Source organism: Lichenostomus cassidix, chromosome 9 (assembly GCF_008360975.1).
Source record: "Lichenostomus cassidix isolate B80296 chromosome 9, HeHo_3.0, whole genome shotgun sequence".
NCBI lineage: Eukaryota > Metazoa > Chordata > Aves > Passeriformes > Meliphagidae > Lichenostomus > Lichenostomus cassidix.
This window is the reverse complement of record NC_139490.1, coordinates 7,217,075-7,235,496: the sequence shown is the minus strand read 5'-3', so window position 1 is coordinate 7,235,496 and position 18,422 is coordinate 7,217,075. Positions and strand designations below refer to the sequence as shown.

The following is an 18,422-nucleotide window of genomic DNA, read 5'->3' as shown; positions in this document are numbered from 1 at the left end:
AGACCCTCTGCATTCCAGCACTGCCTCCTTACCCAAGTAATAGCAAAGGGACCATTCAGACACATGGACCACACTGAAGCATTAATTAGGCTGATGAAATCCATAGAAATGTATGGATTCAGCATAATCGAGTTTCTTCTGCTGACTATAGTTAAGGAATACGTGAGCAGCTGGGAGAATAGAAAGTACTGTTAGGGTGAAGTCATGCATGTAATTGAGTATATTTAACATAACCATTTTAATGATCGGTGATTAAAAGTGCATCTACTTAAATTGTATACCTCTGCAATTTGTCCATATCAACTTTAGAGCACACACAAAGAAAAGGTCGTCATATAAATTTATAAACAAGATCCCTTCCTGGCTACACATGACTCGAGCTGGAATGATAACTCGGCAGCAGCGAGGGAGGGAAAGGCCTTTCGCGAGAAAATAGCTACGCCAGTGCGATATTAATTAATCACTGGTTTGGCCCCCTTTCTCTCTTGTGCAGTCACAGTATTAGAAGTGCATAATAAGTGAGTTTTCTTTTCATCCGTAATTATTTATAACAATCAGATCACTCGGGGAAAAAAAATCCCTGGGTTGCTTTACCATATTAAAGGAGTATCTTTTCCCGGGCTTGACAATATTGTGTGTGTGCATACACGTATAGTCAAATAAAATATTTGGCGCTGCCTTTTTTTTTTTTTTTTTTTTTTTTTTTTGTCCGCAAAAACATTGCCGGATATCCAGCAAAGAAACGATAAATGATTAAACTTCTCCTGACGCTGAAGTTGTACACGGAGAGGTTAAAGACTAGAAACACGGACAGTGTTTGGGGGAGCCGCAGTTGATGGGCCCGGCCGTGTCTCCTCGCAGGAGACCCCTGAGAATGGGAAATTAGCAGTCGAAATCTGCTAGTGGGGACTGGATCCCACAAAGCCCACGCGTTGGGAAGGCTGAGTGTCTCTCTCTCGCCTATTCAATCTGCCCAGGCTGGTTGCAGCGAATAAATAGAGTCATTGTGGAGCCCATACACAAACCGACCCAACTCCCTCCCCCACCCCTTCTCGCCCTCCCCCCGTCCCTTTATGCTTAAACGCACACAAATCTGCAACCGCTTTGCACTAAGAGGAGCCCAAACTTTTCTTCCCTTTACTGTACGACGCCTGTGGGAAAGGCTTATTCACACGTATGGAATATGTAGTTATGTCAGAGAGACGGGGGTTCACGCTGGGTGAGGGCAAACAGGAGCTTGCCAGGAGCAGGACCCATCCTGCCCTCGCCCCGCCGGGCGGGCGGGCGTCCCTCTCCCCGCGGAAGATAACGGTTCAAAGTAGCCAGATGCATTAAACAGTCACAAAAGGGGCCGAGGGGGACGGGGGGCGGAGGTGGGGGGGAGATTCACTTAAGTTTCTGGTGGAAAACTCAAATGGTGCCGTCTCCCCCTCTCCCAGCATCGCTGCAAGGTGAAATCCATTTGGCCGCATCCCCCCCGAGCGGCCCGCAGCCCGGCGGGGCGGGCGGCAGCCCCGCGCCCGGGGAACTTGCTCCGTGCAAGAGAATTTGCAACCTTGAAAGCATATTTTTCTTCCAGCTATGGTGGCACTTAGATGATAATGTAGGCAATGAAACTGGGGAGATTTATATCTTTTGGAAAGTAGGACGAGCCAGATGGTAATAGCGTCATTAACAAACAAACTTAGGATCTGCAAGTGAAGCTTGAAATTGGGAAAGAGATCTGGAGAACAAAAGGAGCTGCTGTTGAGGGGGGGAAAAAAAAAAAGAGTCCCTCTTCTGCCGGCCAAATCTAAGAGCACATTCTGGAGGGGCTGCTCCTGCCCAGCACTAGATAATAAACGACGGCTTTTTCCTCCCCTGTTGTGACTGAGAAAGGACAGAGAAAACTTTTGCAATAGGCAAATGTGGCATTTATTTATGTGTAACCCTTTGTAGTCTCAAGTGTCCCAAATGGGCCTTTAATTCAAATCCCTAGTTTGATACGGAGGGATCGCTTCTCCCAAGTTTATTTTAGAGAAACAAAGCGCCGCTTGTGGAAGATGAAGGGCCAAAAGTTCAGTAATTATTTTTTCGAATTAATAGTAACGAATAAATATTAAAGGTTAAACGTTATTTGCTGTGAGAGTGGAAACATCTGAGGGATTTATTGTGTCTTCGCGTCTTTTTTTGTTTTTTTCCTTAACCCCTCAAAACCCACTCACTCTTTGCTAGAAGGCACCAACACAGCAGGGGCGAGGGTCCCAGAGCAGGGTCGGGACGCAGGACGTTCGGGGGGGAGCAGGGATGCCCCCCGGCCGGGCTTTCTCCCCCGCATCACCCTCCGGATTTGCTCTCCAAACCCACCCCGGGGGGTTCTCCACGGCCAGGGAAAAGGCCTTCAGCACAGATTTACCCAGCTGGGAGTCCATAAACACCGGAGACCCACCAGCTCCAGCGCTTCAGCAGGAGGGATGAGCTCTGTGCCTCCTAAATTTTAACCACTATGTTCCCAGATGCTTCAGAAATGTCTGGAGGTCTTTGGAAGATCCCCGTATCTCCCTTCCAGAGTAAAGTTGATGGTTATTAGATGATTAATCATTTAAAAGACGCCTGTTAACAGCCCAAGTTGAGAGACATGGACCCACGCTCTAAAGTAAAAACCTAACGTGTTTTTTTTTTTTCTTAAATGTGCTGGAGATCTTTAAAAGCCCCAAGGACTTACCCTTAAGGCATTATTCAAAGAAAAAAAACCTGAGACTGGCGGTTCGTCACAGGCAATTGTAAAGGGTTTCAAAGGACCGATCAAACGAGTTGGAGAGTAATCTACATTAAAGTCCGGATGGCAGTGTTACAACATGCACCTGCAGGGTATTTGCTATCCATGCCCCTTACAGAGCTACAAATCACCATTAAAGAAAGCTGCTTAAGCTTCCTCCGCGCTTCTAGAAAGACTTACTCGGGCTCCTTCACTTTGATATTTATACATCTTGTTATTGATAAGTGTGGGGCTGTTCAGCGCTCCCTTCCCCCTCCCGGACTGTCCCCGGGCACTCCTGCTCCAGCCCCTCCCTGTCCCCCCCGCGCACGGCTCCAGGCGGGTGTTCACGAACGACACGCGTGGGCGTGGGTAATCCCCCTCTCCCTGCGAAGAGCCGGCTCCGGGAAAAGTTTTGGTTTATTTTATCGATGTAGTTCCCCCCAGGCTCTGTCACCAGGGCGACCGGGGCAGCCCAGGCAGCATCGGCACGCGGGATGTCCCGGCGGATTTTCTCACAGTTGCGGGAGGCGCAGACATGGAAATGAGCTCATTGCGGGGGAGTGGCGGCTGCCCGGGCCGCCCCCGGCCCGGCCCGGCCCGCTGGGTCCCGGGGCTGCGGCAGCTCGCTCTGCTCTCCGAGGCATTCGGGGCAAGTCGCTCAGCTCCATCCATGGCTGCGCAGAGCCCCGGAGCGGGCACGGTTAACCCTTGGGACGCCGCGGGGCGCGGCTCCGGTCGGGAGAGCCCTGAAGACCCCTCGCTCCTCCCTGCGCCCCCTCTGCTCCCGAATTGCCACGGGCAGCATCCAGTGCGCTCGGTGCTCCCCTCGTCAGGTGATGTCAGCGAGGAAAAGTAAAGTTGCAAAACAAACAAACAAGCCGGGAAAGCTGGGGGGGGGGAGGGGGGGGCGAATCAAGATTTTTTTACCCACTCGAGGAGAAAAAGCTCAAAGGTCAACAGGGATTCATCAACCGCTTCCCACGGCTGCAGGCAGGGCGAGTCACTCAACTTGGATTTCTTTTTCGGGTGATTTTAGTGATCAAGTCTGTGTTTTCAGTACTTCCCTCGAGTGGGTTCTTGCAAACGAACAGAAACCCCACCCGTGGCAGCTGTGAGATGTCTGGTGCCCCGCCGAGGGCCCGGCTGAGCGGGCGGGCTGCCAGCGCTCCGGTCAGCCCCCAGGGACAGCAGCGGGACCCACATCGCTGCGACGTGGTGGCTCCTGCCCCGGGCAGCCGGGGGAGCACCCGGGAGGGAGCAGAATGGGCTTCGCCGAGCTGGCGACACAAGAGGATTCAGACTGTTTCTCAAAAATCAAATTAATAATTAAGAAGTCACAGTAAAGTGAGGGTCGGTATCCCGAATTCTGTGTACCCGCTTCGTCTCCTGACAGCCCTGGCAGCGATGGGCTGCGCGGAGCAGGTACCCATGGCCCTGCCGGGTCCCCCTTGCTCCCCCCACGCCGATGACGGGGCTTTGTCGCGCAGCAAAGCGCGCATTGTTAGGGCCGGGGTGAGCTGGGACGGGGCGGGGGCCCAGCGCTGCTGCCAGCGCCCACCGCAAAAGTTTGCCAAATCAGCTCCTCTCGGCGGAATTGCCCTCGGAGGGGCGGCGGGTCCCTCTCCCCTCCTCACCGCCGCCCCATCTCAGGCAGGACGCCTCCAGCGCAAGGGAAAACCCGCACAGCGCCCAACGAGCGGGGCGCTCCGCGGGGCAGCGCGCAGCTACGGGACCGGGCCGGGAGAGCGGATGGGCGCTGGGCTGCACCTCCCACCCCGCCAAAAGTCGCTCAACTTCTGTCTCGGAGCCCTGTCCCCGCAGCCGTGCCCCCGGGAAAGGCTCACGGCTGGTGTCACGGTGGAGCGGCAGGGTTTGGGGTCAGTGGGGCCGGACAAAGGGGGCCGAGGCAGGGAAGAGAGTAGCACATCGCGGGGTGCCGCAGGGGGACACGTCCCGCACCCCCCGGAGCCGGCAGGCCCTGGCACGTCTCCTGCCATATAACGGCGAGCGCAACTTGCGCGCGTCTCCAAACTGTTGCAAAACAAACCCCCGGCACGTTTACAGGGCTGGCGAGAAGGTGGCGAAGCGCAGCGCCGAGAGCCCCAAGCCCCCCGGCTGCCCCCGCCGGCCCGACACCCCCAGCCCGCAGCTGATGGGGGCCCGGGGCGAGCGAGGGGCGAGCGCGCCTTGGGCCAAGCGCTAATTTGGTGTGTACGCTTAAGGCGGCCATCTGAGGGCTGGATAGCAACGAGGGGAAAGGGGTGTACTCGCGGCTGGAAGATTTAGGTTGTTGCTAGGATGTGAGAACAAAAAATCTTCAATAAGTCGGGGAGGGGGGAGGACGGGGCAGAGGGGGAGGAAAGGGGGGTTACAAGGTTTGTCACAGGGAAAAGTGCAGACATCTGCTGGAACTTCCATATCTAAGCTGTTCATTTACAGGAGCCAACTTCTGAAATCTCCACAATTAGATCTGCATTGTTCTTTCTCAACAACACTGCCTAGAAAGAAAAGGTCTTCTCTGTCGGGGCCAATCCAACGAAGCGTTTGACGTTATTAAATAATAAAGCGATTGTGATTTACATTGTTGTTCAGAAAAAGGGCCAATTATCCACTGTTATGTTGCCATAAAGATCATATTAACTCGAATTAGTAATCAAACAATATGCTAGCGTTAAAAGTATAGAGAGGACAACGCGACTGGTCTTGTTGCATCCTCACTTTTTCTTGTAAAACCAGGAGCATAAATACACTTGAAAGAGGCTCAGAAACTTCATCCTTAACGGGAAAAAAGTGAAAGAGGTACCAGCGTTTGTGATTAATGGTCCTCTGTGTTGACTGTTTTCAATTAATTCAAAGCCACCCAAATGTCATATTGATTTTTCTGTTTACAAATTAATTCTTTCGAATATCACGGGAAATGTTCCACGGCGCTCCGAGAATCAGGGCGATTTTTTTTTAATGTAAAGTCTTTTAGGATTTTGATTTTGGGGTGCTTTTAGTTTGTTTTTTCATTTTGCTTTGAGTTCGGGTTTTTTTTTTTTCAGAGTAACGTTTTCTAAAGGCGTTTGAGTTCCATCCAAAGACGAGCCTCACCACCACCAAAACGCAAACCCAGCCGCATCCCTGCACTCCAGCAAATTTCCTCTGCCATAATCAAATAATTATTTTTATTAAAGCAGTTATTAGGTTTATAACTCATTTGCCACTTAAATTTGTGCAACCAACCAAGGCGATCTAAATAGGTTTGAGTTGCCCCTTGGGTCTGGGATGTAAGCGGTAAGAAGGAGGATTAATTATGGGTGTGTGCAGCAGGAGGACACAAAGGCTGTCCGGTGGCGCGGGGAGCAGCGGCGGGGCGAAGCCCCTTCCCCGGGCGGGGCCGGACACCCCTCGGCCCCGGCAGGCAGCGGCACCCCCTGCAAAACTCTCCTGCGTTTGTTATTTAGCTGCCTCGGGGTTGGGGTTGGGGCTGGGGCTGGGGGAGCTACAACTTGTTGGCAGTAAATAAGGCGCTGTCAGGTGACGATGCTCCGGCGCGTTTGAAACGTCCCGAACAAAATGTAAACGAGACGTATTTTTCATCCAGGAGCATCGATACGATATGATGATATATGATATGATATAGGAGCATCGATCTCTCCGCTGCTGTGTAGACAAGGTCCTTTCTTTTGTGCGCGGGATGACAAGATGTGCCCCCTGGAAATGCGCTCCAAGCGCCCACCGACACCTGACTGGTGCTTCTCATGTCGCTCGCTGCCAACACGTTTTGTTACCGGCTGGGGGTGGGGGTGACTCGGAGAGCAGGTAAGAACCGGGCAGCTGTCAGCTTCTCCTGTTTAGCAGCGCTCAGGCAAGAGTGGCTTTGCCAAACTGTTCCGGGAGCTGATGCTATTTGTTACCACGATTAGGGGAGAAAAAGAACATTCACAGTAACATGGGTTTCTATAAGCAAACGCCGAGCAATTTTCCTCAGCGCAATGCATCAGCAAGTATATCCAAAAGAGCTTAATCTACTTCTTGCAGGTTAGGTGCAAGAGGAATCAGCAAGGGCTGCTCCGGGATGCCATGAAAATCCCGGCTCATTGGCTTGGCCGCGATAGGACGAGGCACATCAAATGCGAGGCGGAGAGGGACAGAATCAATCAGTCCCCTTGGCTGAGGAGTGAGCCCTCGCTCAGGAAATAATTTCGAATAAAACTTGTGTAACCGAGTGTAACCTAGCTTCCTCTGAGCAGATCGTCGAGAGGGTAAAAAAAAAAAAAAAGGAAAAAAATATTACGGAAATAAACCAAGAAAAAATAATCTGGACTGAATTACCAAGAGCACAAAGTTTTTAGCCGTGTATAAGGATAATATATTAAGCCAAAAAGGAGACAGGTTATCTCTAAACAGGATTAATACGCGTTCGTGTATAGGATTAGACCATCTCATCCATTTAAAAACAGAGTCTCTTCTCCTCCCCACAACACTTTATTATATATTAAAAAAAAAAGTAAAAAACTTTCCCCGTTAGAAGCACTTGGGAAATGCGTTTTATTAATCGAGAGCCTTTTTTTCCCCTTGCAATCAAATGCAACTGATGGCCCTGAATAAGCCGCCTTGTTAGGAAACGGGCCATTTTTTAAAACCTGTGATCAAAACAGACCTGTCTTCAGAGAGAGCACAGCAGATTTAAATGTTGGTCAAAAGGAGTCACAACTGTTCATTAAAAGCAAACCCTAACTAGTGCTAATGTATAGCCATTTTGTGAGCTCAGGACTGTGGAAAGAGGCGAAAAAAAGTCTGAGAGTGTGAGCTGATGCCGTGCTGGCTGGCAGTGTGTGGTCTATTGTAGGGAATGTGCTTTTTCCACTGAACAGAGAGCCCCCCTCTTTTATTCCCCAGCTCTACTGCACCTGCACTGGATCAGGGAGCTACTGCCATTCACCACATCAACAGAGAAGACATCTCTGACAGCACTCAATTCATTACATTTCTTCCTGCTTTTCAAACCAACGCACAAAAAAAAAAAAAAAAAAAAAAAAAAAGTATTGCCAATCAGTGCCTGGGGGGCAGGGAAGAAATCTTACAATACTTTATATTCGCCGCTCATTTTGGATTTCATTAGTCAGAAAACTCACTTCTCAGCCAGTTACAACTTTTCTTTCTTTCTTTCTTTCCTTCTTTCGTTCTTTATTTCTTTCCTTCTTTCTTTCTTTCTTTCCTTCTTTCCTTTTTCTTCCTTCCTCCCTCGCTCAGGGGGCTGCTGGAAGTGGGTGCTGGGGCTGCTGCCACTTCCCCTGCCACGGCCGGGGCTCGGCAGCCCCGGGAGCAGAGATGGGCCGGTGGCGGGGCTGCCCAGGAGAGAGTTTATTCATAATTCATGGGAGCAGAGCAGCTCTCGAGAGACGGGGAGAAAGAAACGGCCAAAGAGCCCGAAGTGTCCTCCAGCGATGGCGGGGGGAGCGGGGGGTGTGGCGGTGTTCCCGGGGGTGCCCGGCCAGGGGCGGCGGGGCCTGCGGCCACCGCGGGGAGGGGACGCGCCAGCCCCCCTAACCCGGGGAGAAAGTTGTTATCGGCCAAACTCCTCGAAAGGGACTCCGGGGAATTTGGGGGTAGTTTGGTTTCTTCAGGAACCGTTTTTCAGAAGCATTTGCAAGCGAAAGAAACCGAGCCGAGGGGTTTAGATTCAGGTATTTGATCTCGCCGGACCCAGACATCTAATTAGAGTGGCCTCAGCGATTGAAACGGTGTTAATTCCCATTGTTCCCCGCTCAGATCCCTTGGCCCTCCACCGCTGGGATGCTCTCCTTTTCAAAATTCCAAATAAATATATTTCTATTTGAAGCAAACAAACAAACAGTTTCTGTATTTGCCCCCTTTCTGGCCCATTTTACTCCACCGCGAGCAAAAACAAAAGCAAACTCCTGGGTATTTTTTCGCAGCCGCTTGCAAAGAATCACACCCCCTCTGTGGGATCTTAACAGAATAAATCACAAGGAGCTCTTGCCTACCTGAAAAGTAGGAGGAAATCCGACTGTCTGGTTTCGGGTGTAAAGTGTGTATCGATAAGGAAGACACAGCCGACTCAGAAACGGGACCCAATTAATCTATGGGTTTCTTTACATCACCCCCTGTTCGGATGTGTATTTTGGAAATATTGGTTCATTGCGACAGGAAAGTCGCAACTACTGTGTGTGCATAACATGGGGAGGACACGGAGCGGGAACCCGCGGCAGTGCAAAGCCCACTCGCGGGAGAGCCAGATTGCTTTTTAAGCTAAAACTAATAATTTCATAACTGATTCACATTCAATCTGGCGCCGATGACGTCACGGGGTATTAGCATACGAGGAGGGATGAAGCCAGTGTGGCTGGAGTTGATAAGGTGCCTCCTGAGGAATTCGCTGCTTGTTTTAATACATTAATTATTTCTCTGTCTTCCTCAACTTCTGCAATTTGTAAGGGCTTAAAGGAACCATCGTTTCCAGCCATGCCAGAAGGACACGTTGGAGAGCTTCTGCCGTGGCACCGGAGGCCGGCAGCCGGGGGCAGCGTGGGGATGAGCCCCAGCCCCAGCCCCGCTCCCGGAGCCCGGCCCGGCCGCCCTGCAGAGCGCTGCGGGACTCGCTTCTAATTAAGCCGGCCCCGGGCGTCCCTGCTCGCCCCAGTAAGTTCGGCTTGCTCGGCCCGGCCGCCCCAGAGCTGGGAGCTTCCCGCAGGATGGGAGGCTGGTTTGCAGGATGAAGCGCTCAGCCTGGAACGCGTGTGAGTTTGTGAGTGTGCGTGAGCGAGTGTGAGCTGCCATGCCAAGACACCCCTGCGGAGCCTTCCCGCGGGAAAGCCTCTGCACAGGCCTGTGTCTTTCCAGCACCCGGTGGGATTCCCCCCATCTGCCCCTCCCCACCCCCAACCCCTGCTGTTAATCACGATTTTCTGCAAAAAAAAGCGCCCACATTACGTCATCAGCACTAACTGCTGCTGCGATGCTGGGGTCACCGAGGACCCGGGGCGGGGAGCCCGCGGGGGGCAGGGCCTCCTCTCCCGTTGCCCCGGGGCAGCGGCTGCCCGCTGGGGAGCGGGGCACATCCCGGCCGGGGCTCGGAGCAGCGCTGTGCCCGCCGCTCAGAGGGACACGCCGCGGGGAGACCACAGGACACAGCCCAGCTCCGCGCCCCGGGGCTGACAGGTTTCCCCCGGGGTCCCATCGCCCCCAGAGCCTGTAGGAAAGCGGCGGCGTGGCCGCTTTGGCCCCATGGAGCTCCGCCGGGCCCCGCGGAAGCGGCCTGCCCGCAGGGTGGCCTTCGGGGACCCTCCCGAGCTGCGGGCCACCTCGCTCCTCTGAAGATGTCAACTGCCTTGGAATCACCGCTGGGTGATTTGAGTCTGAAACACAGTTGGAGGGAAGGAGGGAGGGAGAGGCGATTTTATCGGGGAGGGGGGAGGGGTAGGGACGGGGGGTGGGGGGAAACCACAAACAAAACACAAAGAAACCCTAAAAGAATTAAATTTAAAATGGATAAATTAAAATATAAAACCAACACAAAAGAACCCATAAAACCACGCTGTACAAGCTCTCGCCCACATGGCAGAGGTCCTGCGAGGCAGCACGCCGCGCCAGCGGACGGGCCAGAGACAAACTCCTACAGAAACTTCTCTGGCCCGGCCCGGCCCGGCCCTACTCCGTTCCCCGCAGCGAGGATCCCCCGCCCACGGGCCTCCCCCCGCTCTTGCCGACAGGGCTGCAGCGGCCCAGGCATCTCCTGCGGGACAGCCGGGCCCGAACCCGCACCCCACTGCACGGGAAGGTCCGTCCGTGCGGCCCGGCTCTCCCCCGACACTGCTAAATGATAATGAAAAATTGCGGCTGGCTTGGGCGCGCCCCCTCCCCCTGTACGCACAGGCGCACACGGACACAAACACGCACACACACAGGCACACTCACACACGCACTCTCACGCACGGCTCAGCCGCAGCAAACCCTCTGCGAACTCCAAAGCAAAGCTCCAAAACAATCCCGCGAGGCTCGGGGTTTCGCTTTGCTCCCTCCTCCCCGCTCCGCCCGCCCGCACCTGCCGGCGCAGAGGCTCCGCTGAGCTCGGAGCGGCGCGGCCCTGCAGCGGTCGCGGTCCCCGGGCAGAGCTGGAAGGGCTCCGGAGCCGGGCCGACCCGGAGGACGGAGCTCGCCCTGCAGCTCTGGCACAGCCAAACGCGCGGCTCCGAGAATTTCCACCCCTGGGCTCTTTTTCTTTCCAGTTCGCAACTGCACCAGCCCCCACACTCACTGTAGCGCTGTACGTCCTCGCCAAGTGAATTGATTCCTCAAAAGCAAAACAGTACCAAACTCTTGCAATTCCCCGTGCCATCGTCAGAAAAACTGGTTTTAATTACCAAAACTAAAATAGCGGCGGTGCTAACTAGCGGGCGATCAAACCGCAATCAAACTTCAATCTCTGAGCAGTTAGCTATAAACTGTCAGCAATTGAAAAGTAAACCTGGTGCACACAAAGGCTCTGTTTAATTTTCTTGTTGTAATGGCTCTAAATGAGGACCCCATCACTATGCAGTTAAGCGGTGTTGCTTGTCCCCCTGAGGCGCTGATCAGTTCTTTTTAATGTGAGAAAACTGGCAGCTCGAAGCCCGTCAATGGAGCTCCCACAACAAAAGTCCTGAAAAGCTGAATGAATTGGGTTTGTAATTACTGCTTCCCTCTCCCCCCTTGCAGCTTATCTCTTATTCATTCAACATATATTATTGTCACCTAATCGCACACTCCCAACGTTATTTTGGGTTTTTTTCTTTTTTCTTCTTCTATTTTTTTTTTTTTTTGGTATCTACTACTACGGACATGTTTGTTGTAGAAATTAAACAAAATAATCCTCCCTTCTCTCTCCCCCCCTCCCCACGAAAAATGTTGAAACGACAGTGTCAGGCAAGGCTGACTGGCGTTAAAAACGCAAAGACGAAGCTCTTCTGCCATCAGAACGTCAGCACTTTGCATACGTCCTCGGAAATCTCACAAGCACCGAAGCAGGTTTTACATTTTACTATTTGAGTTAAATCAGGATTTAAATGACTGAAGTGTATCTAATCACACCTATCAGTAATGGGCCTCTTTCTTTCAGTGGGACCTATATTACACACTACTTCAATTGCTGGGCTATCTACCTCCTCTTCGGAGGCAGATATACCGCTCTGCTGCCCGTTGGAGATGAGGAGGAATTCATATGGAGAGAAAACACCTTTCTGTGGGGATCATCCTCACCCCTGATGTCCCATCCAGCACCAGCGGGCATCTCAAGGAATCAAAATGTGGTTTCGGCCGAGAAACGTCTGTCGGCAAGCATCAGCCGCTCGGCCGCCCGCGGGTTGCAGCCGGGGCTGTAAGGCAGAGCCTCTCCCCAGGTCCCCCACCGCAAGAAGCTGTCGGTTGCAGAAATAAGTACAGCTATTACAACCAAATCTACTAACAGTCTAAATAATTAATTGAACCATTGCTCTTTGACCCTTGGAAAGTCCAGTAGGGACCCGTTTGTAGTAATAATACCCCCGAATGAGCCCTTGTCAAATATTCATTTAGTGGTTAATGTGAGCGATTTCCCCCTGGGACAGTCTGTAATACCAGCTTCCCAGCTTTGGCAAGAAACCCTGCTAATCTACCTCTCCAGTTCCGCAAAATATTTTAACACCCCAGTACTTAAAAAGCCGTAAAAAAAAATCACAGGGGAAACTATAATCTTATCCTTGGGTTCACTTCGGCTCTGTAGAAGGTTAGGGAAACATTACACTGGTGCTCTTGGGCCGAGCATCACCCTGGCTATAAAGTACACAACAATTCACGAGAGGGAAACCACGGAGAGCCCCAAAGGTCTTCAATAACCAAAATAAAAACATACCCACGAGCTCTGCTACACGTTTCAGCTGCCATAAACGAAAGCCAAGGATAATGGCTTAGGTGTAAATGGCGTTATTGAATGTGTTGAATTTAAATGAGCAGTGGACAATGGCGTTCCTCCAAGTAGCACTTTAAAAAGAAAACCGTTCAGCTGTACATGTAGGATGCTTTGGGTTATCCTCCCTAAACGGATAAATGGATGGATGGATGGACGGATGGATGGATGGATGGATGTAAGGAATCTGTCCAAGGGATATCAGGTTTCAACCACATATATTCCAAATCGTACTCCGAAATCTAAGCTTAAACAAATTGCCCATATAAAAAGTTGCTGAATTCACTAAGCCTGAATATGTGGCTTAGTGCCTTTTGTTTAGTGGTATTAGCTCGCCTTCTCCATGCGAATTGTAAAAGGACCAACATTTCCAAATACCCCCCTCGAATATTTTACTTAGCACTTCAAAAAGGGGCCAGGTTTTATTGCTGTTAATTGGCTAAGATTCGCTTTTAAAAATGGAATCGTGATATCGATTGGGCTTTTATTCCTGGTTCTCTTTTCTCAGCGAGGCGAGCGGGAGCGGGGATGTGGGCTCGTTACCACGTGAATAATCCCCAGATGCATTGCAAACGCTCACAGCTCTGAAAAAGAATATTTTAGTAATTGCATTAACGTAAAAGACAGAAAAGGATGGGAATCTGCAAAAATTGTTGTCCTGCCCAAGTACTGCGACGGTGCAGAAATAAAAGGGACAAAGGGAGCTAAACTACAAAACAGGCAGTGAGCAAATCTCCACATCTCCTAGTCTGGCAATGTTAGTTTTCATCTGGACACCAGGCTTCAAGGATGGAGGGGAGAACTGAGCCTAGGAAATAGCAATACCAAATAAAAGCCACAACCAGCCAGGTAATTGTGTGTGTGTGTGTGTGTGTGTGTGTGCATTTTACCCAGCCTTCTTCCTCCCCGACCTAAAGCGAAATCCAGCAATTGACAAGAAATACTGGAGAGAAAAGCTCAGCAACGCTTGCCCCGTGCCGGAGTGCCTACTTTGTGCCTTCCCTAAGCCAAACATCACATCTTTTCCTTGCCACGCACCACATGCCATTAGCAGAAGACACGACCAGTTTCCAATCACAGTGCTCCAAATCCCAAATTTCGTACTTTCTTTTTTAAAAAAAAAATATTTACACGTCCCTCTCGCTCGTTTCCTAAGGGAAAGCGCAGCCGCGTTAGCAGCACCACATAACCTCTGGGGTTTCAGCGGGCAGCAGGGGCTGCAGTAGGGACAGCCCAGCTCAGCCGCCCCTCGCCCCCTGCCCTGCTCGACCCCCGGGCCCAGGCTCAGGCCAGGACCGCCAGCGCGCAGCAGCGTGAGCGGCGCGGAGCCCCGGCCTCGGCAACTGCGGGTACGACTGTACAAAGTAAAACTCTACCTGGCACGGACGGTGCATCTCTCCTTCTACATGGCGGGCGCCACCGCTTCTCTTTGGGGCTGTGACCGGCTGCAGAGAGTGTCCGAAACGGGGCTACACCGCGCTGGCAATTTAAGAAATAGGATTCAAGAAAGAGCTGTGATAAAATGTGAAAGTCTCTGGCATTCGACCGTTTTTGTTTGTTTGTTCTGTTTTTGTTGTTTCTTACCTCTGCCCGGCCAACCCTACCCCCGCCCCCACCTCTCACCTCCTCCTGCGCGGCCCAGCAGCGAGGAGAGGAAAGTTTGGGAAGTGGCGGACAAAGGGAGCGGGGAGGGCTCAGCCCGGCCAGGCCGGCCGCGCTCGGGCTCCCGGCCGTGGGAAGCCGGCTCCTCTCCCTCCTGCCTGCCCCGGCGGGAGGAGGCACGGCTGGCAAAAGAGAGAAGCGAGCTATCCGCCTGTGCAAGCCGGGAGGCCGCGGCACTGCCTGCGGCCCGCCCGCCGGCCCCGCCAGCCCCGCTCGGCCCCTCCGGGGGCAACAAGTGGCCAAAGGCAGCGGCGACAGAACCCCCCGCAGCACCCCGCAGCACCCCGCAGCACCCCGCAGCACCCCGCGTCCTCGGGAGGGAAGGGAGGGAGCTGGGAAGCAGCTTCTCGCTCCGCATTCCCCCCCGAAGGAGGCACGGGCAGTTATCGCATTAAAGCTATCGTACTTTCTCTCTCTACAGACATACCTATAAAAATATTCATGCGTTATATATATATATAGTTGTATATTACTGCATTATTTATCGTATTCGGTTGGCTACGATGATACCTTCTACTGCATGAATTATTTAAAAAACATCTTGCGTTACAAAAATAAATCCAAGACTCAAGCGGAACTTCAGTGTCCATATGTCAAAAATTTATTTATCTCAAACTGTGCATAATGGAGTAAAAACTTAACTTGAATATGTACCTGTTATAAGGATGGTATTAGTTCAAATATATACATGGACTGTCGGCAGACTGATTTCAAATAATACAGAGCCGAATCTTTAAAATACAACTACGGAAAATGAGGAGAAAAAAAAAAAGAACTTAAAATATCATCACAATTAATTTACAGAAATATTACAAACCATAAGAAAATATTTCAAACACAGTAATTTCAGGTTGGTAATTTTCCTTTTTTTTTTTTTTTTTTTTTTTCTTTGAACAGGATGAAGTCTGGAAACAAAAAGTTATTATAAATTAACAAACGGCGTGTGAACCTGCATGGCAATTTTTGCTTTTTAACAAGAAGTAAAAAAAAAAAAAATTTAGTACAATCTAAACGTTTGCCCTTATCCAGCAAACCAAGCCATGGTTTGCAAATACTCATCCTACCTTTTTTAATCTTTTGTACAATTTCTAAAACAATTTAAATGTCCAAATGCCGTAAAATAATTTCCTCTCCTCTCGCAGCTGCTATAAACTCAGCTGCCAAAACCACAATGCTCCAAGAAGACTATTTTTTAAAAATAATTGGCAAATTCGCGAGCTTGTTTTTTTTCTTCTCTCTATATTACCAATGGACATTCTGATTGCCATGTGTCTTTTGATAAATACTGTACAAAAGTTGCCTGCAAATATTAAAACATCTTCCTCTTTGCTCTTTGAGTCTAGCTCTAAATATTATTGGTAAAGACTTTTGCAAACTTTTTGCAAAGTTCCTACCGTTTTAACTAGAACTTTTAAAAAGTTTTGTGTAGTTGCTTCCCCTCCAAGATCTATACAAGTTCCTCGTCGGTTTAATTTCTGACCCCCCCAAACCCCACCCCCACCCGCCGCCTGGAGTTTTCTCTGTACAAAAATAGTCCAAAAAAAAAAAAAAAGTCCAGAATTTCTAATAAAAGTTTTTTTGTTGTTTGTTTTGTTTAGTTTTCCTTTCCCTCCCCTCCCACCCACCTCCCCCCCCGGCCCCTTTGTCTTACATATGTGATAGAGGGAGTGTGCCATTAATGGCTGTGCCAGGAACAGGTGCACTCTGGTAGTGTTGGGACATATGAAGTCTGCTTGGGGCAGCTGGTTCTGGTACTTCAGCACCTGGTAGATACATGCTGATCATGTCCCGAAGGTCCCCAGCTTGGCAAGGAGCCCTTGAATGAGACGAGGAAGTGACTACGGGGGGACTGGAGCTGGATTCCGTCTTGACCACCGAGCCCATGGAGCCCAGGGCCATGCCCGGGGTCCCTTGCTGGGAGTAGGACATGCTGTAGGTAGGCGATCCGTTCATATAAGTCTGCGAGCTGGTCATGGAGTTGTACTGCAGGGCGCTCACGTCGTAGCGGTGCATGGGCTGCATCTGCGCCGCGTTGTGCGCGTTCAAGCCCGGGTGCTGCGGGTAGCCGAGCTGCTCTTGCATCATCCCATAGCCTCCGTTGGTCCAGCCGTTCATGTGCGCGTAACTGTCCATCCTCTGGTTCACCCCAGCTCCCAAGGTGGCCCCAACCCCTACCCCAGTCGTCATGGTATTGGTGCCCGGTGCCAGTAAGCCCCCCGGCAACGTGTACTTATCCTTCTTCATGAGGGTCTTGGTTTTCCTCCGGGGTCGGTATTTATAATCCGGGTGCTCCTTCATGTGCAGAGCTCTGAGCCGCTTGGCTTCGTCAATGAAGGGTCTCTTTTCCGCCTCGGATAAAAGTTTCCACTCCGCCCCGAGCCGCTTGCTGATCTCGGAGTTGTGCATCTTCGGGTTCTCCTGGGCCATTTTCCGCCGCTGCCCGCGGGACCACACCATGAACGCGTTCATCGGGCGCTTGACCCGGTCCGGGCTGTTCTTCTGGTTGTTGGCGGCCGAGTTGGAGTTGCCTGTGCCTCCCCCCGAAGTTTGCTGGGGGGCGGGAGGTTTCAGCTCGGTTTCCATCATGTTGTACATTCAAACTACTTTTGCCTGGAACCAGCCTTGAGCAGAGAAACGAGGAGCAGCCGCAGCGGAGTCCCAAGCCGGACTTTTTTTTTTTTTTCTTAGGGAGGGGTAGGAAAGGGGGGAGGGGGACTCCCCAAAACCACACTTGGATCAAGATCAGGATCTTCCTCTTCGCTGATGGATTAATAATGCTAATAACTGCTATTATTACCGCCGGAGTCTTGATTTTAAAAAACTTCTTCCTCCTTTTTCCTTTTTCTGTGCCTGCCGCTCTCTCTCTCTCTCTCTCTCTCTCTCTCTCCACCTCGGTCTTAAAGAGCCAGCAAACTACTTTACCCCCTTTTGCAAACACACACACTCTCTCTCTCTGCCTTGACAACTCCTGATACTTTTTTGAACAAGTTAATAGACAACCATCCATGTGATGGGGGCTTGTCAGGCAATAAATGCGTTCGCCCCGGCCAATCAGCGCGCGGCGGCTCCGCCACTGAGGACAAGTCTCTTCCCCTGGTTTTGCATGAAACGGGGCGGGGGCTGGGCGCGCCGGGACGGCTCGGCGGGGAGGCGGGCCCGGGGGCGGCCCGGGCGGCCACTGGGAGCCTTTGTATCTCCCCTTCCAGCAACAGGTCACACACGCCTTTTGGAGGAAGTGGGTAAACAGCATTGTTGCTACGTGGTGTTTTTTTTCTTTTTTTCTTTTTTTTTTTTTTTTTTCTTCTTTAAGTTGGTGTTGGCTTGGGGCTAGGAGAAGCCATGGGGGGAGCGGAGCGGGCACGGCTTCCCCCGGCCCCCACCCTGTGGCAGTGCCCCTGGGGACGGAGGGCCGCCCGGCTGCGCTGCGTGAGCCGCGCTCGCCCCGTCCAGGCCAAGCGGTGCCCGTGAAGCGGAGCCCCAGCCGGGCCCTGCTGCCGCTGCCGCCGCCGGGGAGCCGAGCCCGCACCGCACCGGCTGTGCCCGTCTCCCGGCCATCCCCCGGCCCTGCTCCGTGCGCCAAGCCCTTCCCCCCGGCCTCCGGCCTCGGAGGAGGGGGATGTTCAGTGCAAGCACGGGTCCCCCACATGCCATCCCTGCAGAACACAAAGCGAGGCCGGGACCCCCCTGCAGACCCCGGGGAGGGCTCCGGGCCGCGCTCCGTCCGCCGCTGCGCCCGGCGGCACAGTCACCCCGCGGGCTGCGGGCGGCGCTGGGTGGGCGCAGCGCGGGGGTGGGGGCACGGCCACGGGCGCTACAAATAGGTAGTTTTGTTTCCCTTGTTGTCACTACACGGGCCGCACAAAGCCCCGGCTAAGTTTACTTCCACTCTCTTGTTGGGATCTTTGTTGCTAAACCGCACTTGACGACAAAGGAAGGAGGGGAGAGAGGACGCGGAGCGGGAACGGGGGGAGCCTCTCGCCGCCCTGGCCGCGCTCCCCCGCGCCGCTCCGCGCCTCCCCTGCCTCCACGGGGTTGCTCCGCCTTTCGGTGCGCTGGCGCTCCCGGCGCGGAGCCGAGGGGTGCGGGGAGCCG

At 52.3% G+C, this 18,422-nt stretch overlaps 2 protein-coding genes across 2 annotated transcripts in view; both read right to left on the bottom strand.

Annotated features, from left to right (window-relative positions):
- Positions 1-18,422, bottom strand: part of LOC146433140 (uncharacterized) — a 263,924-nt gene that overhangs the window by 19,826 nt on the left and 225,676 nt on the right. The window lies entirely within an intron of this gene.
- SOX2 (SRY-box transcription factor 2) lies at positions 14,909-18,390 on the bottom strand. The gene has a single exon (XM_085069111.1). The coding sequence runs from the start codon at positions 16,923-16,925 to the stop codon at positions 15,978-15,980; it is 948 nt and encodes a 315-aa protein (XP_084925237.1). The 5' UTR covers positions 16,926-18,390; the 3' UTR covers positions 14,909-15,977.